This window comes from Suillus discolor, assembly GCF_016758755.1.
Source record: "Suillus discolor strain FC423 chromosome Unknown F5147scaffold_43, whole genome shotgun sequence".
Taxonomy (NCBI): domain Eukaryota; kingdom Fungi; phylum Basidiomycota; class Agaricomycetes; order Boletales; family Suillaceae; genus Suillus; species Suillus discolor.
Genome location: NW_024541290.1, coordinates 91689 through 114322, shown reverse-complemented (window position 1 = coordinate 114322; position 22634 = coordinate 91689). Strand labels below are relative to the sequence as shown.

At 47.2% G+C, this 22634-nt stretch overlaps 7 protein-coding genes across 7 annotated transcripts; 5 read left to right on the top strand and 2 right to left on the bottom strand.

Annotated features, from left to right (window-relative positions):
* Nucleotides 1-362: 362 nt before the first annotated feature.
* On the top strand, nucleotides 363-3267 carry F5147DRAFT_654633 (uncharacterized protein; the record flags this gene model as incomplete). Its single annotated transcript, XM_041433888.1, has 8 exons — nucleotides 363-821; nucleotides 869-1395; nucleotides 1444-1838; nucleotides 1890-2081; nucleotides 2128-2558; nucleotides 2586-2726; nucleotides 2805-2952; nucleotides 3008-3267. 8 exons carry the CDS (start codon nucleotides 363-365, stop codon nucleotides 3265-3267), a joined length of 2553 nt encoding a protein of 850 aa, XP_041290618.1.
* A 489-nt stretch (nucleotides 3268-3756) lies between these two features.
* On the bottom strand, nucleotides 3757-4624 carry F5147DRAFT_654632 (uncharacterized protein; the record flags this gene model as incomplete). Its single annotated transcript, XM_041433887.1, has 3 exons — nucleotides 3757-4020; nucleotides 4069-4386; nucleotides 4448-4624. The coding sequence occupies 3 exons, from the start codon at nucleotides 4622-4624 to the stop codon at nucleotides 3757-3759; spliced, it is 759 nt and encodes a 252-aa protein (XP_041290617.1).
* A 377-nt stretch (nucleotides 4625-5001) lies between these two features.
* F5147DRAFT_654631 (uncharacterized protein) lies at nucleotides 5002-6866 on the top strand (the record flags this gene model as incomplete). Its single annotated transcript, XM_041433886.1, has 8 exons — nucleotides 5002-5148; nucleotides 5223-5633; nucleotides 5685-5822; nucleotides 5869-6018; nucleotides 6040-6151; nucleotides 6199-6656; nucleotides 6709-6729; nucleotides 6780-6866. The coding sequence occupies 8 exons, from the start codon at nucleotides 5002-5004 to the stop codon at nucleotides 6864-6866; spliced, it is 1524 nt and encodes a 507-aa protein (XP_041290616.1).
* A 496-nt stretch (nucleotides 6867-7362) lies between these two features.
* On the top strand, nucleotides 7363-7992 carry F5147DRAFT_654630 (uncharacterized protein; the record flags this gene model as incomplete). Its single annotated transcript, XM_041433885.1, has 1 exon — nucleotides 7363-7992. One exon carries the CDS (start codon nucleotides 7363-7365, stop codon nucleotides 7990-7992), a length of 630 nt encoding a protein of 209 aa, XP_041290615.1.
* An 893-nt stretch (nucleotides 7993-8885) lies between these two features.
* Nucleotides 8886-9457, top strand: F5147DRAFT_654629 (uncharacterized protein; the record flags this gene model as incomplete). Its single annotated transcript, XM_041433884.1, has 2 exons — nucleotides 8886-9388; nucleotides 9430-9457. The coding sequence occupies 2 exons, from the start codon at nucleotides 8886-8888 to the stop codon at nucleotides 9455-9457; spliced, it is 531 nt and encodes a 176-aa protein (XP_041290614.1).
* Nucleotides 9458-14371: 4914 nt separating this feature from the next.
* F5147DRAFT_808690 (uncharacterized protein) lies at nucleotides 14372-15562 on the bottom strand. Its single transcript, XM_041443401.1, has 5 exons — nucleotides 15530-15562; nucleotides 15337-15471; nucleotides 15048-15285; nucleotides 14939-14990; nucleotides 14372-14882 (listed from the first exon to the last, which is right to left on the bottom strand). Exons 1-5 carry the CDS (start codon nucleotides 15537-15539, stop codon nucleotides 14679-14681), a joined length of 639 nt encoding a protein of 212 aa, XP_041290613.1. The 5' UTR covers nucleotides 15540-15562; the 3' UTR covers nucleotides 14372-14678.
* Nucleotides 15563-19405: 3843 nt separating this feature from the next.
* F5147DRAFT_746667 (uncharacterized protein) lies at nucleotides 19406-22548 on the top strand (the record flags this gene model as incomplete). The annotated part of the gene is made up of 15 exons (XM_041439870.1): nucleotides 19406-19423; nucleotides 19456-19767; nucleotides 19821-19887; nucleotides 19921-20039; nucleotides 20091-20270; nucleotides 20325-20521; nucleotides 20573-20780; nucleotides 20835-20995; nucleotides 21048-21144; nucleotides 21195-21374; nucleotides 21435-21632; nucleotides 21696-21824; nucleotides 21849-22014; nucleotides 22154-22362; nucleotides 22408-22548. 15 exons carry the CDS (start codon nucleotides 19406-19408, stop codon nucleotides 22546-22548), a joined length of 2382 nt encoding a protein of 793 aa, XP_041290612.1.
* Between the last annotated feature and the right edge of the window lie 86 nt (nucleotides 22549-22634).

The following is a 22634-nucleotide window of genomic DNA, read 5'->3' as shown; positions in this document are numbered from 1 at the left end:
GTGGAGATGACGTTTGTAGGGACCTTGACAATCATGAGGTGATTCCACTGCACCTGCCAAAGTCCCTGGTGAGCCTTCCACACCCTTATATTTAGTTCTTTGTTGATCTTTGTTCAGAGTCAAAATGACTATATATGTCAATGGGTGCCAAAGACTGAAACATATCTGAACATACTCCTTAGAAGGGAGGTCCCATCAGATAGGACATGTATAATCTGTGGGACAGATGGTGTGTATAAATGTCATGGGTGCTTCGGCAAGCCCCTCTATTGCACACATTGTTGCAGAACCCAGCACCAGAGGCATCCCTTCCATAGGGTCAGCCAATGGACAGGCTCCTTCTTTGAGGAGAGTTGCTTGGGATGGTGATATGGCTTGGACATGGAGGAAATGCCTGCCCATGGGAGGATGATCCAGGGGAGTTAGATTTTTTTGCCACAGGGGAAGGTAGTACCGACAGCACAGATGCTGAGGGTACCGCCGATGAAGAAACGGGAGCGCCATCCTCAAAGGATGCCCATGACCTCCCGACTGGCGTGCCATTTATCAAGAATTCAAAGGCGATGACGACAATAGTTGACAAGTCCGGAGTACATACTCACATTATCAAGTATTGCACATGCCCAGACGCCACCACCGCCAACATACAGCTGTTTGAAATGGGATTGTTTGCAGCGTCTTTCGTAGAACCAAAGACCGCGTTTACCATCGGTGTATTGGATGACTTCTTGCTGGACAATCTGGAGTGCGGGACCTCGGCGATGAATTACTATAGCAAATTGCGGAGGATGACAACCAGTGTCTTTCCTCACACAGTGCCAGTGAGTTATTTCTTGATTCACCGGCCGTGTGATTGATTGTGATGAAGGACCGATATCGAGAGTTAATGAGGGTCGCCAGACAATGGCGGAAACTCAAGCTATTGAAATGGAATGGCTTCGGCCATAAGGAAAAGGAAGTCAGACCCGGCGATCTAGCCCTCTTTTGTCCGGCATGTCCACAGCCAGGAATCAACCTCACTGTGCCAACTGGCGATGTCAAACAGGCCAGAGATGCTAAAGATGCATATGATCTTGAAACGCCAAGTTGGCTGTACACAAGATCACTAGTTATGGATGGAAACTTCAAAGCTGAGCATCTCTATGCAAAAAATCCTGCCAATGAAGTATCGCTAATGGATGGCCGTGGCTTCATGGTCGGCAATCACATTTACAAGAAACACTTGGCTGTTGCCAAGGATGCTATTCAACAGTCAGAGTGCAACAATCACCGCGCAGTTAATCAGGCGAACACATCCTGTCACAAACTGGAAGCCACCGGAATCAGCGGTTGCGCCTGTGCAAGGCATGGTTGCTTTGTGCCCCATGCAATGGTAGACTTTCAGAAAGGAGAAAGGTAAGTACAACACTTCATGATATGCCCTCCATCGCCGACACCCGCCAGACAAATAAACATGGATTATGCTCTGTGCGAGGCATTGAAAGTGAATGCCGAAGGGATTCGCCGAGTATTAACTTTCTATGATGTGAACTGTCAGTATCACAAGAATCTCAAGGAGTGCATCACCAATAGTCCTTTCCTGGAGATTCCTATGGAGCTAGATATTGTCCCCGGCATCGGACTATGGCATGTTTATGGCCATCAAGACAACTGCTACGTCAGATATGCTTCCAATTTCATCAAGGGAGCAGCTCGGATTGACGGCGAGATCATGGAGACCCTGTGGGTGCCACTAAACATCATATCGCCGGCAGCTCGTGGCATGGGGACTCCACACCGGAAAGAATGCCTCGACTATCAAATGAACGATTGCAATTTCATGAAGATGATTAGAATGAGTAGGTGATCCTATGTTAATGTCTATTTAAATCTCATACAACACCATGAAGGCAAATCCCTTTGCCAGAAATACAAGGAAGCTGTTAAAGGAGTCGCCGAAAGCAAATTGGCATTTGAGAGACTTGATGAGAGTGCCGACGCCGATAAAGTCCGAGATTGGGAGGCCCAAGACAGGTCGGTGCAGGAATGGCGCAGCCAAGATTCATCAGTGATGGACATATATGAAGTTCAACTGCAGAAAGGTGTGTGGACTTCTTGCATAGCTGGTTAGTGTTAATGCTGGCCTAGCACCAACAAGAAAACAGCAAGAGCTACAGTTGTTGGCAGCTCAAGGCCAGCATCCGGGGCCTGTTCGCTGGAGGGGTGTGGTGACATGGATAGCTGAGGGCCTTACTATTGAGGAAGCTCAGGTCACCTTGCAGATGGAAGTTAAACAGCTTGGACGCCAACCGACCGACAGTCAGCGATTGCAAATCAGTCGCCGACGTGACACACTTCAACGGGATATTGATCGGTGGGTGGAGGCTGGAGCAACATTCATCGGCGATGAATTGGGTGACGACAACACACAAATCATGGAGCAAGATCTTTTAATCCTAGGAGAAGTAGAAGATGAAATGAAGGATGAAGGCAGATTTTTTGAGCCAGAGAAGGTGCTCATCCCCTTGCCTTCCAATTTGGGGCTAGAAAAATGTTCAGCTCTCGGCATCGCCAATTTGGTTCGTCACGAACTCACCCTCCGACAGGGTCAAGCCAACGATGCCCTGCACAACATTAGGGTGCATTTGGCGGACAAGGCGGTGATATTCCGGAAGACAGTCAGAGTTGCAAAGTCACAAGCAATGGCCACCAGAGCTTGGGCTCAAGTTCATTCGGTGGACAGGGCGGTCAGTATTAATGCAAGCATGTATGCGAAATGCTGAATGCAACTGCACAAACTGGACGCCGACGATGCCCTGCTAAAGAGATACCAAATATTGGCAAAAGAGCATCTCAAGGTTAGTACAGCGGTGGCAGATCCGAACACAAGGGGACAGAGGAACGATGTATTGCCTTGGTTTTGGTCATTGGATGTGCAGCGTGACTCTGACAGCAGTGAGTGGTTAAATGAGTGTGAGTTGTTCACGTCTCTGGCATACCACCGGTGTTTATCACACCGATGCATCAGTTTACCATGTTCATTGGCTTCGTGCCAAAGCTCTCAGAGATCGTTGGGCGGAGGCGATTTTGCTTGTGGAGCATGAAATGGAGTGGACCTGTAACTTCTTCCATCAGAAGGGTCAAGAATGGATCTATCTCGGCGCCACGTGCAAGCAGTGTGAGAAGGGACACTTGGCATACGCGGCGAGGCAGTGCAAAATCTATGAATGTCTCTTTACAGAGGCAAGACATGCTTTCGACCGGATAAAAGCGAATGTGTCTCACTAGTGCAGGACTTGGCAGATACCTATATCAATGTGGACTCGTAGAATGACTGCATTACATTTACATTAAGACGCATAGTTTTTTGTTCCGGCGATATCATGAACGTATTTGGACATGTTGGCCTCCTGTACAAGAATATCATCCCTGTCACCCGCCGGAAGGATTGCACATTTCCATGCACAGGCGAATATCCATGCGCTGAAAGCCACCGCTGTGTTTGAAGTCCACAATGTCGGCGATATCGGAGTGATTATTCCGGATATGATGAACTATTGCAGATACATATCTGGCGAGCTTAGCTCATGTCTGAGCTGCGCCGAGCTTCACATCGGTCAAGCGCTGTGCGCTCAATAATCTCTCAAGTCATTCTGGTGATCAAATGTTTCATTTTGATATAGATAGCACTAACATACAGTATACCGTGCTGTCTCCTACTTTGTAAATATGTTCTACATAGTGCCCAACACAGGGTCCGGCAACTCAGTCTGGCATTCAGTCCATGTCCTCTCTTTTCAAATACCTCATCAGTTTTTCTGTGGTGGCGATTGCCGTAATCACATTGTCTCCCAATGCCGTGTCCATCTGCACCATTGTGGCAGCCACCATCTTTGCCTCTAGGACCTTGTCCTCCATCATCTTCAAAATGCATCGACCTTCTTCCTGAGCTTCGGCGTAGATTGTGGACAGTTGCTGGGCTAGCAGTGTTGACATTGGTTCAACAACTGTAGCCGGCGTGACCAACGTCATCCCCTCCGGCTGTGAACAGTTAGTGTCAACGTCATCTTGATAATATATATGCCTTACCAATTGCTCGAAATGCTTGGTCACCCATGCCTGAACTTGCTGGTGGTTGGGGTACGTGCCAAAGAACTTGTCATCACGCTTGAGATTCACCAGGCGTGTCCACCATGCATGGTGATAGGTATTGACTGGGCGGCCTTTGGTCCAGGGTCCAGAAGGTTGAACACTCAAGGTCATGAAAGATTCATAGACATGAAGATAATCAGTCAGCATGGCGAGCTGTTTCATTGCAAGCACGCCGATGAGATGGCGGAGGTTTCGCGATAACGGCGGGTTGATCGACAAGCCTGCGCAATAAGCCATCCATGGCATGGTGAAGGCCTTCAAATGGAAAGAAGTTTAGGTAAACGGTAGCTTAGGAAACTGTATCATGTGAACGCACCTCTGCCTCCCAGTTCAGATACTCGCCAACAAGCCGAGCAGTTACCGGCGAGAGTGTGTCCTGTGTCTTCTCCAGCTCGGTGCGAATGGCTAGTAGGCGTGATCTGGCATAATCAACAATCTTTGAAAAGTCCAATAAACCAAACTCAACCTCGTTTGACTCGGTGGTCTGAGACATTTTTGGATATGTTGACATTGTGAATTTGAAGTTTAATGTCATTGCAAGAGGGCTTTAAATAGATAATTAGGTCGGGAGTTGAATTCGTAGAATTTATAATTGTGATGTTGATCGGCACAATAGTACTTCGCTTGATCGACATTGTCCGACATCCGCATTAGTGGAGATCAGTGGTTGTGGAGGCGATGGGAAATTGTTAACAAGAGTCACTGCACTTTGAAGTTTTGACTGTGGTACTCTGTGGATCATGTTTCATGAGCGTTCGGTGGCTGTGATCCACAATGGGGATATGACATAATCGGCACCCACTGTGGCCGAAATTGGTGTATTTAGAGTTGGTTTTGATTTGTCGCCGTCTCTCATCTTGAACTACTACAATGTCTCAAACTGAAATCATCTCTGCTGCTAACAAGTCTTTCAGCGACCTCGCTGACAAGGTGGAACATCTCCTGGGGCAAGCCTGGCAGTTGCAGCCGGCGGATCAAAAGCATATCTCTATTGCAATGGAGATGGGTCAGGCACTGGTAAGTTTGCACTTGTTTTTCAGGCGCGTCTGATGTCGTGTTAGACTCAAGTCTTAATGTTACATGGCAACCAGGTGACCGTCCTGTTGCCATTAATCCTCTCTGCTGCTGCTGAATTGCAGGAGCATGTCAACGCCAACAACACTGGCATGAAAAGTCCGCCTGTGTGGATGAAAATCCGTGTGGATGATTTAAGGATCAAGGGCCACCCGCTCTTTCCCTCTACCCTCAATTACCGGCCGGTCACTCGGCCACAGTCTCCCCCAACACCTGGCCCTTCTCGGGCAAAGGAAAACATTCCTGCCGGCAGCGTCGAACAGCATGGGCGGGGCACTGAGCGACGCAAGCGTTCCCAGGCGCCAAGTACCAGGAGTCGGAGCCGGCCGGCGCTCACAAAACGACGCCTTGAGAAATCAAAGGCCATCCTCAGCAGCGAGGATGAGCTTGAGGAAGAAGAGGTTGGGCCAAAGACAGCCCTCAAAAAAGTAAGTTCAATATCCGTACAAATCGATCAGCTAATCTTATCCATCCTGCAGCTTCCAGTTACGGAGCCAAAGGCTCGTCCTGGTCAAAAGTATGTTGAGGTCACCAGCAAAGAGGAGAGCGATACCAATGAGAGTATCGCGGATGTGGCTGGGCCACAAATTGCACATGCCGCGTCCATTGTCTTGCCGGTAAGTTGTTACTGTTCTTCCTTGCCACTTACTTATGGGAATGCAGAATATCCCAATCACCTCCGGGCCTGACCTCACGGAGGACGACTTCGCCGACACATCCGCGCCAGTATGGACACCACATTGTGGCCAATGTGTGGCCTGGGACCTTATATGTCGCCAGGGATTCAATAAGGGTAACCACCGAAAGTTGAGGGTATGTGGCCTCTGTAACCAGCTGAAGATCAAGTGCAGTGGAAAAGGGTCGGAGGCCCCCAAAGTGAAGGCAAAGACCTTTGCTACATGCCGGAACCGTTCACAGTCCTGGTGCTGTGCTTCGCCGCCAGCCGGTAAGTTTGTCTTTGGATTCATGAAGATGATCTCATGTCCATTGCAGAAGAGAATGTTCAGAACAGCATTGAAAACATGCCAGCGCCAGCTATTTCACCGGCCGCCATCCCTATGCCGTCCTCTGTGTCCCATCAGCAGGAGATGCAAAACCTCAATGTGGAAGTGGACAGCCTTCGCGCGCTAGTGCTGGCCCTGCAGACACAAGTGGTGGCCACTGACGGCAAGCTTCAGGACGCAGCAACACGCTTAGTGGCACAGGAGCAACTCTCCCATCGGCTCACCGAGCAAATTGAGTCACTCCACCGACAGCTTTATCCAGCGGCCTTGGAACACTCCCATCGAGACAGCTCACCTCCGGTAGTTGCCCAACCTACACCTACCTCCAATGAGGCCTCTGGTGAACCGGTCGCCGGAGCAAGTCCCCCAGATGAATCGGCGTGTTTGCCAGTTGTGATGAAGGATTCTGCAGCTGAGGGAGCTCATGTGCATGCGGGTCAGCTGCCGGTATAATTTTGTTGTACTTGTCCATACATGTATGTTTCTGTCTGCATTGTAGTATGGCACACATAGATATTTAGTATGTGTTGTAAAATATAATGTTGTTGGGTGGAATCTGAATCGTTCTAGCTCTTATCTCCTCATCATGCAGATGGTGTGGAGACCTGCACGATGCAAGCATCCCTACAATGCTACATGGGTGTCATCGTGATCTAGCTCGGCCTTTCAGTGCGAACCCACCGGGAGCATCCAAAATCATCGCCGATGCGATTCAAGATCATGAGCTGCCTGCTACAGTATTACTGAACTTCGTCTTCCTATCACTTAGTTCTTTGTCTCAATATACTGAATATATATATACATCTCGATGGACCTGGAGTCCACAGCATAACATTGTTTTCCCGGAGAACTTGGCTTTCCCACACATTCGTCACATCAATGTCATTCTCCGTGCTCACCGCGTACATGCAATGTGTCCATGCAACATCGCCAATATGGTCCAGGTACCCTGGTCCTGCCCACCGGAGAGCTACTGCAAGAATACAAGAATTGTTTTCACCAGTTCTGCCGGCTCCATGATGGAAGGTCGCCGTGTATCTCGCCGGGTTTGTCATCCAGATTTCCATTGCTTCAGCTTTATGTCGCCGGTGAATCACAGGTATGGTGTCTGCGGCAGCTACCTTGGCCTGCTGCTTTATGGTGCTTACCAAAAATGGGCCCATCCCGCTTGCCTGATCCTATTTGGGCCCACACACATTGCCTGGTTACACGCCCTAGGCCCATGGTGTGCATGGCAGCAGGCCCTGGGCCCGCCAGTGTATTAAGAATCCAGGGAAGGGCCCATGCTTGGCATTGGACATCAGATGGGCCCATCTCAAAGGGTGACATCACTGCCCAGGCCCACCCATGGCCATTGCAGCATCTCCAAGGCCCACCGCTGTATTTGGAATTCATGGATGGGCCCATGCTATTCAGCGTACATTACATGGGCCCATGCGGAAGGAGGAAGGCACTGTCTGGGCCCACTCGTGGTAGTGTTGACATTTGCTGTGGCCTGCCCGTACCATGCGCCAACCGGGGCGAGGCCTACCACATGTGTTACATGGTTGGTGGGCCCGTCCGTAGTCACCGAGATGCATTTCCATGGCCGAACCGTATCACCCATGTTACTGTAGTAGGCCCACCCGCCCACATACCTCAGAAGGACGGGCCCATCCAAGCCATAGGCTGTCGTGAGGGCCGACTGCATCCAGACATACATCACCTGGGCCCACCCACACTGAATGTAGAGGAGCATGGGCCCGCCCATCCACTCGGATACCAGAGTCAAGCCCATCCGTGAAACCAATGTGGGCTCACCAATGGACAAAATGGCCGTTTATTCGCCAGTACTCGGTTACAGCTATATGGATGCACCGATGGCATTGCCAACCTCATAAAATCGCCAGAGGTGCATTACCGGTCTACCCAATATCACCCCGCCGACAATATTAGTTATCCCGCCGATGTATCTGATTTATTCTGCCGATATACCTCTTTGAGTTTTCTGCATTGAATTACACCGCCGACAATGATGTACCCTAAACCAGAAAATTATGGGCCGAATGTTATCTGCATTGCCCGGATTAAATCATAATCTCGCCGCTGGCTGAGGTTTCAATTGGCATTTGCCGGCCGTCATTTAGTGGGATATCTATTTGTATTCGCCACTTGCAAATCATTGGCGACAGTAGGAATATCTTTTCTTATTTATCCCGCTGATATATCTGATTGATTCTGCCGATATACCTCTTTGAGTCCGCCGCATTGATTTACACCGCTGACAATGATGTACACAACACCCCGAAAGCCATGGGCCGAATGTTATCTGCATTGCCTGGATTAAATCATAATATCGCTGCCGGCTGAGGTTTCAAGTTGCATTTGCCGGCTGTCATTTAGTGGGATATCTATTTGTTTTCGCCGCTTGCAAATCATCGGCGACAGTAGGAATATCTTTTCTGCTATAGTATGGGCCCACCTGTAAATACATTGTACTTCAATCCAAATCCCTGTGGGCCCACTCCAATGTTTCGAAGAATGTAATCTGTGGGCCTACCCATATTCGCCGGGTACACAATACCAGTGGGGCACACACAGAGGCATAGACATACACCTATAATGTGGGCCCATGGTGGGCTGGCCCATATCACTTGGAAGAAATGTCAAGGTGGGCTGGCCAGTAACTAAGGAGGCATGTCACTGAATGGGCTCGACAAGCCTTGCTCTGCCGCCAAATTTATCACAGACACTCCCACTGTTATGGCCGCACCCACTACAGCAAAACTCACTTCCCTGGTCAATTCTACTGAGCCTATCCCTGTGATCACGCTTGCAAACACTGCCAAACCCAAGGCCAAACCCAAACCCAAACCCAAGGCAAATCCTGTTAGTACCAAGTCCAGTGCAGTAACGGAGACAACACATGTCGCTGCAAATGAAGGTAACGCGTTGGGTGATTTGATTACTATCAATAATATCGTGCAAAAAGCTACTGCGAGTCAGATTGGAGCGGCACGTGTATTGAAGCGCATTCCAATCAAATCCAGGCGGAATGATATTGCTGATGCAATCAGGTCAGATGGCATGACATTTGTTGGTATTGGTAGCAAGGAAAATCCAAGTGTTTTGGAGGAGGTTGGGGGAACATCATTGAAGCGTACTGCTGACTCGACTGCAGAAGGCGTGATTCCAACAAAGTATGTCTGAAAAATCCTGCTCTATTCTCACTCGCTAACAGAAACAGGAAAAGACGAACGAAGGCGTGAGCAGACTGGCTTTATGTTGGCTCCATGAAGTTCTCTGTTTGATCCATGCTCTGATCATAAATTTTCATGCTATACAGATGTAATAGATGTGGTCCCTAGACCTTTATCCTGTCTATGATTAGTGAATGAAGTTATTCTTGCATTGTGAAAGCTTGTCGCGAAGGAAAAGCTAAGATCGGACGCGAGACAGAACAGAACAGCGTGACTCAGACTTGCAGGAATTGAAAGAATACGAGTAAGGGAAAACTTGAAAAGAATGAATATATGCGCATGCTACAAGTATCAGCCTGCATCACGTGAAAAATTGGACTCGAGACGGAACAGAACATCGTGACTTGGACTGACAGAATACAAGCAGTGATAAGTAAGGGAGAAAGGGAGAAAGGAAGAATGAATATAGGCTATGTGCACGTTATAAGTATCAGCCTGCATCGCATGAAAAATTGGACTCGAGACGGAACAGAACATCGTGACTCGGACTGACAGAATACAAGCAGTGATAAGTAAGGGAGAAAGGGAGAAAGGAAAATGAATATATGCGCACACTATAAGTAGTTGGGTGATGGGCTGGGAAAGCAATGAGCCGACCTGCAATGCATCAGTGCTATCCGAGGATCCACGCTGCGCTGTTGCATCACTGGATCCCTTGCAACTGCAGCAAAATGTTGCATCAATATGACACTGGGGCCTGTCTTCTACAGTTTGACGAGTACTATAAACCACCAACTCGGACACCTGTCGATGAACCTGCTCCGCCAACAAGACCCTTGCTGGAAAACCGGTATGGTGATGCATGGATGCGCAAGGCCATTAAGGTGCGTCAAGCTGCAGACCAACCTGCTCGCAATCCTCATCAAGAACTCATGGCGTATCTGTCTTCACCACTAGAGGAGGCCAATGATGTTGTTGCCTGGTGGGGGCTTCATTCTTTACAATTCCCTACGCTTGCACATATTGCGCGCAATTATTTGCCCATCCAGGGCAGCTCTGTCCCCTCCAAACAGGCTTTCTCAAGCAGAGGGATCACCTCCACCGTGCGACGCAATGCACTCGCATCATCCATGTTTGGCTCGTTACAGTTGTTAAAGGCGGTGTATAGGAATGGCCATGTTTCTGCGACAGTCGAGGCAGAAGCTGTGTAGTTGGATGTGTAGCTATGAGTACCTACCTATGTTTTTTTTTGCTCATTGTAAATAAATTTGGTTCGGTTCATGTTCGAACCTGAAATTAACCGGACCTGACCATTCTGAACTGTTTGCCAAGGTCCAGTTCGAGGTTTGTTGAGTCTGGTAGAACCGGACCTAGGTCCAGTTCTTGGTTCTCGCTCGACCCTCTGTGAACCGGACCGAACCGGACCATGGCAGCACTAAGAAGCAGAAGCAACATATTAATTATCCCAAATCAATCAGATAAGTTCGCCATGTGTTGCTGCAGGCGCTTGTACCTGTGCACAAGCTTGGCTTCTAAAGGCGACATTCTTGGTTAAGACGCTCAGGCCATACCGTTCCCGGTCTTCCCAGACTCAGGATAGCCACCGGGCCCTTTTCTATTGCCCCCTATGTATCTGCTATAGAGCGCAACAACACGCGGAAAATGGGCGGCTGTCGAGCACTTTTCTATTTTTTGTTTACTTATCTATTATATTAAAGCGCAACACCTGGATTAGGAAGAGTCCCGTCATTTGCATTAGGTGCTAGCCCATTGCACCCATTCTCTTCGGTCATTGGTATGTGCTGGCTCCGGGATTGTCATTTACTCAATAAATCACACGCATCAGCAACCTTCTCACTAGAACCAGCTCTTCTAACTAGCGCTCACACTCGAATGGTATGGTGATTCATTCTAGATAGGCTGTGCATTGAATTGGTTGCTTGTGGCAATCTGGCTCTGACTCACTTACTGGGGAATATATACTGCGCCCGGTGTTTATCCCAAATTCTAGCCTACTTGCTCTCAGGCTTTTCAATTGAGTGGCGAAGTCGCCAGACAGGCATTTTGAAATCACCATTGACAATTTTGTAAATGGATGAGACATACATTCACGACAACGGTCATACATAGTATCAAACTATACGGTAAAGTCGAGGAACTCGTAAACAGGCATTAAATAACAGGTCATGAAGAAACCAAACAAAAGTGGAAAGCATCGGAAGCGCATCAATATACCCTACAGATGAAGACTAGCTCCTAAGAGACCTGCCTCGTCGACATAGGGCATGCTTCGAGACACAAGCAGTATGCAAAAATATGACAAAGTGGAAGGCACCGGATACAACACAAGAGTATCAAGACACCATAATTCGAATGGTGAACAGTGAAGACTAGCTCCTAGCATTGAAAGACTTGGCAATCAACGTATGCGCTTCCAAACATGACAAAACAAAACAAAACAAAATCAAGGGCATTGGATAATTTGGATCCACCAAACCGTATGGGCACACCATGGCTCAAATGGCAAAGAATTGAAGACCAGCTTCTAGTAATAGGAGGCCTGCCTCATTGACAAACGTGCTTCATGCGCAGCGGCACAGCCAAAGCGCACGAACAATATTCGAGAACTCTGCACTGCTCTTATCCTAGGAAAACCCGTACTAGAGGTGACATTTCAATAAGGCATGTTTCCTTTATCAAGTCATGATACTCACTCGTTCAAAGATATGGGCCCGGTAAGCACCCTGGCCAGCAAAGTGATTAGATGCAGGAGGATCCGCAGGCATGCGGGGGGCAGTAGCACTTGTGTCACGCCCTGAAGACTATACCAGACGTTAAGACACGATAAGCATGGTACATGGTGGGACATACACAGGCGGCCAAGCATGCTTGGTAGGCAATTGTACTCATGATTGTGGGGAAAGGATGTGGTTCGTGAACGGATTCTGTTTGACCGTTAGTCTGACTTGAGATAGGGACAGGAAGATGAGGAATGTCGTAAAAGCAAGTGGAACGGCCTTTGTCGTCGAACGTCGAAAGCCTGAGGGACTCCTAGTGATATGATAGATTATATTATATACTACCAGATAGATGGCGCCTAAATGAAATGATGGGACAGCCACCGATGACACGCCTCGTGTACAGTGGTGCAAACCCGTATGAGGAATTCCTTCGAAATCCAAGGCTTAACACAGTTCCTGTGCTGTATACGTGCAACTTGACAGTTGCCGGCAAAGTTCCATCGAAAATGACATCGGCTGTGTTTGGGTAGACTCGGCATTTGGTAAAGAGCGATTGAACAATAGAAAGTGTTATCGTGTTTTGCAGAACAGGCTCCGCTATCATGAATACACGAGCTCAGTGCAACGACGAAAAAGACTTGATACACAGCTTAATGTTCCATGCGGTAGTTGTCGGAAAAAATAACCTGCGCGCAAGACCCCACATTGTGTCACGATTCAGTCTAAGGATCAAGACGGGTGGCGTAGGTGGCTGCTACTGGAGGCCAATAGCGGGTGACGGATTAAGCAGCGCTGGTCCTGTTTCCCTGGCATATTCCACGCAGGACAGAAGGTACTAGTAGAATTGCAATTCGTTCCAACCACAGCAATGAATACATCAAGATTCTGTAGTTGAATGCTGACCCACAAGTGTTCAATCGTCCTGAGTGTACGCACATCAATGCTACCTGCACGTTGTGTCATGCATGGCTCGTGAAGAGAAGCACGTCGCAAGCGGGATGAACTGGTTGGAGGTCCGTGAGCTTCAGCTTGAAGCTTGAGTGCTCGAGCTTGAGGCCTGAGGAATGGGCATAGAAGCTGGAGGCTGAATTTGATCGATGTGGCACGCACTGGACCGCCACCATCTGATGAAGTTCTAAACGGGGCGTCATCGTCATGTGAGCGCTTGAGTCGAATGTCCAGATACAGTGAGGCAGCCATGCTGAACTTGGCTTGACATCAATATTAATATCTTCAGGGTTTCAACCTGACAAACTCAAATGTCGCTAACACCATTGTTGGTCTCGACGTTCTTGCAGCCCATCCTGCACAAATCAGCGCCCTTCAGTGCAAGAAGCTGAGTAGTCCAGGTAACGAGTATTGAATGTTTCATTAAAGAGTCTGTCAAACTAAGTGAAAGAGTAGTAGGAGGGTTATACAATACTTAGCAAAAACGTAGAGTAGCTTTGACGGTCGTAGATGCGTTGTTGTTATAAGTACAAAATTGTCACGGTGCTTTGCAAACAAACGGTTTGTAACAGCGAATTGCGAATCACAGCTCGATCGATGCACCAAATATACAGTTGGGAGCGAGGAGATAGAGTAGTGATAGGGTAGGTGACAGTGAGACCTGGCAGGGCCAAATTTCGCTGTGGTCGCGGACTTGTTGCTGAAGTACGTTGGTCACCGGCTGTGCTCAGTAAAACACTGCTGATTATGACCATCGTCCAGAGGAAGAACTGACCGTTTTGAGGCAGGAGACTGAAGATACACACGATACTGGGCACAATGAATGAATAAACAAGAGTTTGCATTCGTGCACCCAATATAATACGAAAGAGGCACACGCGGGGTCTCCATGTATTCGCAGCAAATATTTGTTGAAGTTTGTTTAATTAAAGCCCATGGCGCACAGACTGGCAGCGACTGTGGTCCATGTCAACAAGTATATGTATGTGTGTATGCATGTCTGTATCTCATCCAGGTGCTTTACTCTCATAGTCGTGCTTAGCCAGGGCTCCAACAGAATATCGTGGTCAATCCCTCATCAGTAGTTTGATAGGTACGCTTGAGGCCTTTTGATATTTTCTTATACTCCACCCATCACTCAGCAGACCCCATATCCTTGTCACGCTCATTTGCAAGAAAGAGGTACAATAAAACCATGAGTTTACACAATTTATTCCTTTCATTCTCCTTTGCCTGTTGGATGGAGGAAATCACATCTGAGTACCAATGAGTTATCAGTCATCTGGCTTCACGATTCGCAGTGTATATGTCCAGACAGTGGAACACCAACACACAGAATCAGCTGTCAAGGCACTTTTACTGATTCTCGTTGTATTTCAACATCGGTCATCAAGGACCAATTTGGTTGCTAGTCGTTCCGGATAATTTCCCCTTACCACTTGGTTCAAGCACGGGTACTTCGTTCCAGTAGTGATACAACAAGAAACAGGGTTTGCCTGGACCTTTCAAATATACTGCGAAACATCATATGATAAATAAATACCACGACGGATCCTCCACCAAATTTCTCCTCCCTGCAGACCACTCGGCAAAGCATTTCCCTACACAGTACTGCTAGTCGATACATGTACACGCTCCTGGAAAACAATCAAATTCATGCTAGTTTCTGCATCAGAGTATGCCACGAGTTTGGTGTGGTATTCTCGAACGCTCAGGATGAGACAAGGTCCCAGCACAAACATCTGCACGACCAATGAAATTTGAAGAGCACCATTGAGTATCTGAGCTCCAATAGAATTTGTATTCTATAGAACAGATGAGCTAGTGGTTACGTGCAGATATCAGCAACAGGTTGGCGCACCGAGATTACTGGAGAGAGAGCAGAAATCTGGAGGCAAGACACACCAACAAAGCTAACATGTGCCGAACTTGAGCAGAAAAATATAACTGCTTCCACATTACAAGCTCACCTTGCAAAATAAAGAATGTGAGATTGTAGGAGCACTTTGAAACAGTCCCCAATGGTCGATCCTGTCGATGGGCCGAGTCGTCGCAGCTCACGGAAGTGTTTCACGCCAACCCAGACTGAAAGACACAGTACGAGGACCTCCCAAACAGTGTTGAGCATCCAAGGCATCAAAATAAGAAGCTGGTTGTCCCCTCCATATACATCACCGCACATATATATGCCATCGAGTATCTCCTCCTCTGGTGTTTGTTCAATTAGCCGTGTTCTTCAAGTCGACAAGTACAGCTTACCAAGTACAGTATTGTTGAGTCCTATTGCCGCAATTACTGCGCAGGCAATGTTTACAACCAGGAAGATAATAACAAGGAACATAAGCATCGTTCTAGATCCCTGATACATGGCATGCAACCGAGCAATCATGATCACTTGCGTCGTGTGTCAGTCAGGTCAATATCATGGAGGTACTGCACCTGGGTAACTTACCGCCCATCATGGCAGTCAAGGCCACAGTTGTGCAACTTACTACGTAGTACATGATGGTGGCTAAAACTCGAAATTAGTGAATGCCCTCGCACTAGTATCAAAGACTCCGACTTACAACTATCAAGTCATTATGTTGAGCCAAGTTCAATGGTTGGAATCTCACTCACCCCTACATATGAGCGTATTGATTGGATGGGGATGAGATGGTTGCAGAATACTTACTGCATCTGTCAGCGATACTGATGGCATAGTTTCTGTGTATCGCTGGTCAGAAAAATGGAACACAGTGCATATGAGACATATGTAGAACATAGGCACTAGTTGTCAGAGATGAGCTATTGGCACAGTGCAAAGTGGTTGATCTCGACACATACAGAAAATACAGTATTGCAAGATAGCATATCTAGAACATTTTTGAGTCAGCACAAGTTGTCCACCATGCTAAAGCAAAACATGAGGTACGAACAATCAAATACAACACGGTCATGAGAGACCAGTGTTGTCTCTGTCGCGAATTCAGTGCATGCTCTTGTTTTCTTTCGATACGGGACTCTTGTTACTTACCCAGATGAGTTCAATCTATGACACCATTATTAGCGAGTTAACTCCTCCGGCGATAACATCGATGTACCTCTTGTCCGAGTGTTAAGACTGGAAATATCATGAGAATATCTGCAATTTTCGAACACTGTCCTGCTAACCCCAATCATATACCACCACGATGCCAGCAGCAACTGCAAAACCGAGAGTCAACGTTGGAGCCAGACATCTTGATGCGACAAACCGATCCAATAGTTTACAAAAATATTTTCACTGATATACAGCCAGTAACTGGGTGTTACGCTGACCGTCGGTCGGCGTGTGCGAACTAGGATGGGTCTTCTCAGCGACGACTCGAGTGAGTCTACTGAAGCTGAGCGTGGTCTGGCCTTGACGGAACGTCAAGGATTCCTCCGGCGATCTCGGTAAGATGGCGCTCGTCGAGATGCAGGGCTAGCGGATACGTGCTAAGTCGTATGGGGGCGACTTAGAAGTGCGGTCTCACACAAGGAAGCTGGTAGGCTTAGATGAGCAAGTTCTGGGGATGAACCTAGTAGATTAAAGTAAAGTCTAAGTACAATAATCTGTGTCTACTTATAGGGAAGTACTACAAGTATTCTAGCTCAGTCTGTAATCAATAGTATATCGTAAATCTATGATAACAAGACATGAGGTTCAGATAAGATACATGAGGCTTAACCTCTGATCAAGCATGCTGCGCCAAGGGCAGCTGCGCATAGGTACAGGAAGCGCCAAGCGCGCTCTGGATCTTCATGAAGCGACATGTGGTATACATGCGCTGATCTAGGGTGTCCATGAGGCGTACAGCCTCCATGGATCAGGTACAAGGCCGTCTAGGCCAGGGGCGGGGTCATAGCGCCAGGGGGCGGGGTCATAGCGGTCCAGACCACTGTCTTTCTAGGCGCAGGCGGCGCACCGCCGCGCGGGGAGTCTAGCAGAGCGGGGGCAGGCGTAGGGAGAACTGGGGCTCTAGTAGGTGTTACAGATCCCTGTAACACTGGGATCATTTGAGACGTAGGTCATGTTTGAGGATGGATGTGCACTGTGAGCGAGTGGGGAAGGTTAGTGATGCATAACGACAGCAGTCGTGCTAGATATACCACCATACAGCCCTTGTGTCACCAAAATCAGCATGACGGTGACGGATATTGGATCGCGCCCCAAGACCCTTGATTGGGTGGAACAGCTTGAGTCCAAAATAAAGCAAAAAGCATGTGGAATCCCTTGATCAAATCAAAGTAAATTTTGATTTCTGAACCGGCGTTGCGCACATTGAATACTTGAACTTCATCAGGAAAGTTCCGGTCATCGATGATGAAGACAACTTATTTCCGATGTGATTTTTGAAGTGTTTTTGCTGCAAGCTTGAAAAAATGAAGGAGTTCCTTATGAATCATGTAGTGAGCGATCTAACACAGGTCAAAGCATGATGTGATCGAAACGAGTACGAGCACTTTCTTCGGCTTCACTAGGCAAGCCTGAGGCGGAACAGCCCTCTGATTACTCTTATGGAACAAGGACTATTCTGCGGCACAGCACCTCGTACACTCGGATCATTGGGCTATTATGATTGTATCAAAAACGATGAACAAAGAGACGGCGAGCATAGAACGAATCTAATACAAAGCGCACCATATTCAATGCATTGTGCACTTATGTGATGGCGATGTATTGCACAGGCAGATACATCTTGTTTTGTGATTGATAGCCATTAAATACTTATACGACACATCCCGAGGTCGAAGAGGAAGTTGCATATGAGAGCCAAGAAACCTATATCACAGGCAAAGTAAGTATTGCAGTCCAAAATCAAATCAAAGACGATACCCAGCATAGAATTTTGTTGGTGAAACCACGCCACTACTCGGACACCAGGAAAGTTCCAGTCATTGGTGATGTGTTCCATATGAAACCAGGTAACCACCGATCTAATACAGGTTTGAGCATATGGGATCGTAACGAGCATGTGTGCTCTCTTGGTCTTGTTGGCCAGCTCAATACTTGCTGTCAGCTCCCCTGAGATTACTTTTTTGTAACAAGGTCGCATTGTGTGGCATAGCATGTTCAGAGAAGGTGTTTTGATGGCTGTTGGATGTGTTGTGTGTCACGATGATTAAGTGGCCACTGTGCTTTCCAAATGAATGGATTGTTCGTAGCGAATCACAGCTCGAGCAACGTACCAAATAGACAGTCAGGGGAAGGTGATAGATTAGTGATGGTGTAGATGACTGGGAGACCTGGCAGGGCCGATTTCGCTGTTTTTGCAGGCGCATTAAGAGGCTTGCTTGCTGAAATTACATGTTGGTCGCCGGCCATGTTCAGTAAAGGCACCAATGAAAGTGCTGCTGGTTATGCTGATGGTCCAGAGAAAGAACTGACCATTTTGAAGCAGGTTCAAGATGCACATGATACTGGACACGATGAACAAATGATATCAGTGTTCATCGCATGCGTGCATGAAACACAGTATGTCGGAAATTTCCTGGCGGCATCAAAATGCTCACATGTTTTAATCTACTGATGCGGCGTTAAAATCAAATCATAATAGCTATCATAATCAGCATTAGAATCCGATTATAGATATCTAAGCTGAGTTTTAATACGATTACGATCCATTTCATTGTCGCTGATTGACCAGGTCGACCATTGCACATATCCTGCCTCTATTAATCTACTTCTAACTGTTCTACTACTGTTTGTACCATAGATTTGTGGTATATTCTCTCATGCCCCGGGCTTCGGAAGACATCTTGTGCCAAATATGTGGTGTGACAATGCCAGCACACGGGATAATGTCCCATACAAGGATGTGTGAAAAGAAGGAAAGGCAAAGGCAAGAAGAGGAAGAGCTCACAGAGGCCCTTCGAGAGACTTGGAAAAAGCGTAAGTAATATTCAATACTAAATTCATGCACATAAGATTCATCTCGAATGACTGTTGTTTGCCAATGATTTAACAATATCCAGGTCGACGTCAGAAGTTTCGGATCGAGAGTCACGATGATGGGAAGGCACCTGGACCATCTCATGCTGTGGAGAATTTAGGTGAACTCGCAGCTGCTTCTGTCACTTGATCTTTCTGTTAACTCTGAATCCAATGGCTAGTCAACCCAATCGCAATCTGGGCAGTGCAAGATGGAGTTGCTATTCAGGAAAACCAGGACAATGGTGAGTTGTTTCAAACATTCAATTGAAATGGCCCATCTGTGCAAGAAGCTAACCTCCTATATTTGAGACATTGACATGCATGGATCGTCACCCCGGAGCCACCCATCATCCGTAGATTTCGTCCCAGTGTTCTCTGACCACCAACACCATGACGACGCCAATGATGGTGTCGATGATGATGCACCCCCGGCGCCTCAGCTGGATGATATCAAAATTGAATATCATCCACATAGCAGGATACCTTCAACCGTTCATCCGTTTTCCAATTTTTCTCACCGCCATCCTACAGAGGATACAATGCCTCATAACGCCTCTCCGTGGGAACCATTCCGCACACGGCTCGACTTCGAGGTTGCAGAGATTGCACTTGCTGCAGCGATGACGAAAGACCAGACCAACAGGCTTTTTGAGCTCATGCGCTGTGCTGCAAGCGCTAAAGAAGATTTCACTTTGCAGAATCATGATGAAGTTTGTACATTGTGGAAAATGGCATCCGAACGATTCATGCCTGTGAGTCATGTCGGTGCATGTAGATTACGGTGTTAATAGGCCATCGAGTGTAGTTTGAGACCAGTACAATATCTGTGCCGCATCACGGTGAGGCTCGTGAATACACGATGTACTCCCGCTGTCTTTGAAACTGGGCACTTGACCTAATGTGAGATAGTCGGTTCGCACCACATTTTGTGTTTGATGCTCAGCGCCTCTATAAATTTAATGGAGCACGTTTTGTGCGATTCATAGATGAGCCCTGGACTGCTAATGCTTTCTGGGATGCACAAGTATGTTTCCAAGATTAATCTGTCCATGGTACAATATAAATATAGTTACAGTCGCGCCTTCCACCCGATGCTAAGCCGCTTGCGTTCGTCCTGTATGCCGACAAGGCCAAACTATCTTCTTTCGGAACCAAGAAGGGCTACCCAATTGTTGTGCGGATTGCAAATTTGCCTGTTGAGATTCGCAATGGTACAGGTGTAGGTGGCGGACGAGTTGTTGGTTGGTTGCCGATTGTGAGTGTCAGACTTCAACATGAATGTAATCATTCAATCACATCTTCGGAACAGGTTAAAGAAGATCCAAAACATGGCAAAAAGAAAAGTTTTGTGAACTTCAAGAACGCGGTCTGGCACGAGTCATTCCTCAAGCTACTCGAGGCAGTCATAGTACACTTGAAGAGTGGATATTGGTTTGAATGTTGGGACCCCGTACAACACCTTCTTTGGCCTTTGATACTGATTCTAAATGCCGATTACAAGGAACAGTAAGTCTTAGACTTACGAGGTGGTTTCTTGACTCTAATGATATGTAACAGGTGTGTTATGTCCTTAATTCAGGGACTTAAAGGTAAATTTCCATGTCCAGTTTGCTTGGTTCCTCAAGAACAGCAATCGGTATTGTCGGACGCACATCCATTATGCACAAGTACTCATTCTCTCGACATTCTCAATGCGGCAAGATCAACATCGACAGAAAAGGAAAAGGAGAAACAACTCAAGGCGTACTCACTGTGTGACGTCGAGGTATGGTGTCTTTACCAGTCGAGACTTAGCACAAATTTACTTCTAGCTTCACAGAATTGTTTTTGGAAGGTTTCTCACTGCGACGTTCACCGAGCACTTTCGTTTGACCGCCTGCATTCCAATAATGCTGGGATGTGGGGCGATCATCTGTGGTCGGAGCTCCAGTTTTGGCTTAAAGATTTGGGACGAGAAGCCATTGTTAAGATTGATGTGAAGTTCGTCTTTCTACCATAGATGGTTTCAGAGGTGTCATTGACTTCATCTTAGTTTTGATGCTCTCCCAAGGTGGTGCAACCTCAGGCACTTCTCGCAGGTGGTGGGGGTTGATTTCAACGATGGCTCAGCTCACAAAGACATATTGAAGGTGTTTTTCAATTTGAAACATGTTTTATGATACTGATGCTGTTCTGCCAGATGATCATCTTTACAGCGCAGAATGTCCTCAGCCGAACTAATAGTGAACTCGGTTATCTACTTCTACACTGCATACGTTGCTATGTCGACCTCGACATATATGCAGCACTACAGGTTCACACCGAAGATACCATTGCAGCTGGAAGAGATGCCTTGTCTCGATTCTCAATGCTCATGGATGTAGGTTCAATGTCATGCAACACGCAGCACTTCTGACTGACGATTTTGACAAACTGTTAGCTATATATCGAGAAATCACAGCCTGAAACCGGAAAGAGTTGGAATTTTCCGAAGAAGCATTTGCTTACGCATTTGTTTGACGATATCCTTGCAAAAGGTGTCACACGGAATGATAACACAAAGGTGAATGAAAAAATGCATGGCCCACTAAGAGCTATCTATTTCTGGCGGACGAATTTCAAAGATGTCGCTCCCCAGGTATGCACAACAACGAGCCTCCTATGTCTCATGGTCGGATGCGCTGATTTCGATCCATACTAGATCCTCCGCTACGACCACTGGCAACTTACATCAACTTCTATCCGTGATGAGATCGATGACCTAGACGCGTATACTGACAACTTGAAAGCTGCTATAGAGCCTGAGGCAACCAAGAATCCTGAAGATGTTGTAAATGCAGCAGCACGTGTACAGTTGGGTGCGAGGCAGGGCGATTTCTCCTTTTCAGACATCGAGCAATCGCATGCCACAGACAGGGCATTTTTTGGTTTTCGAATCAAATTGAACAAATTTTTCAACGACTTGCTGCCGAACGATGCAATTCCCTTGCCGAACGAGACATGCAGCAGATTTCAAGCTTGTGACCAGGTATGCATTAACATGTAGCACATTTTATCGCCCATAATTTAAATACTGATATAACATGGTTTGCCAGATCACGGAATTTCGATACCTCCGGGTGAATTATGAGTCGATGGTTGACTGGCATCTGCAATGAGACCTCCTTCGATGTAACCCAAAATTGTTTGGGTCACCAAGATATGACTGCGTCATCATAAAGACCAAACACCAGCCATTTTTCGCACATCTTATCTACATGTTCCGCTGCAAAGTTGGGGGGACTGAACTTTCTCTTGCCCTGATCCATCCTTACGACGTTGGTATTGGTGTTCGCCGCAGACAAGACTTAGATTTGAGGCTCTGGCGGGTGTGAGCAAAACCTCGGTCATCTTCTGAATTCATCTTTGTCAAGTCCATCATTCATGGCGTTGCACTCGCCAGTGACCCTGAAGCAGTCAATGATTACTTCGTCATGGATACCATTGATACAGACATGTTCCTCCGCATGAAGGCACTTCAAGTCAGTTCTGGCTTACACTTCCAGTGTCAATAGACTGAGGTATGTCACTTTGATGCGCATAACTATGCGTGTGTTCACTATGCTCTACCAGTCTGACAGTCCCAATGACTGATCAGCTC

Excerpts from the sequence above, each read along its gene's own strand:
- F5147DRAFT_808690 (XM_041443401.1), bottom strand. Across the intron at positions 15,286-15,336 it reads ACTCAACAATACTGTACTTG|AGGAGGAGATACTCGATGGC; the intron begins GTAAGCTGTACT and ends AACAAACACCAG. Across the intron at positions 14,991-15,047 it reads CACATTCTTTATTTTGCAAG|CTTTGTTGGTGTGTCTTGCC; the intron begins GTGAGCTTGTAA and ends GGCACATGTTAG.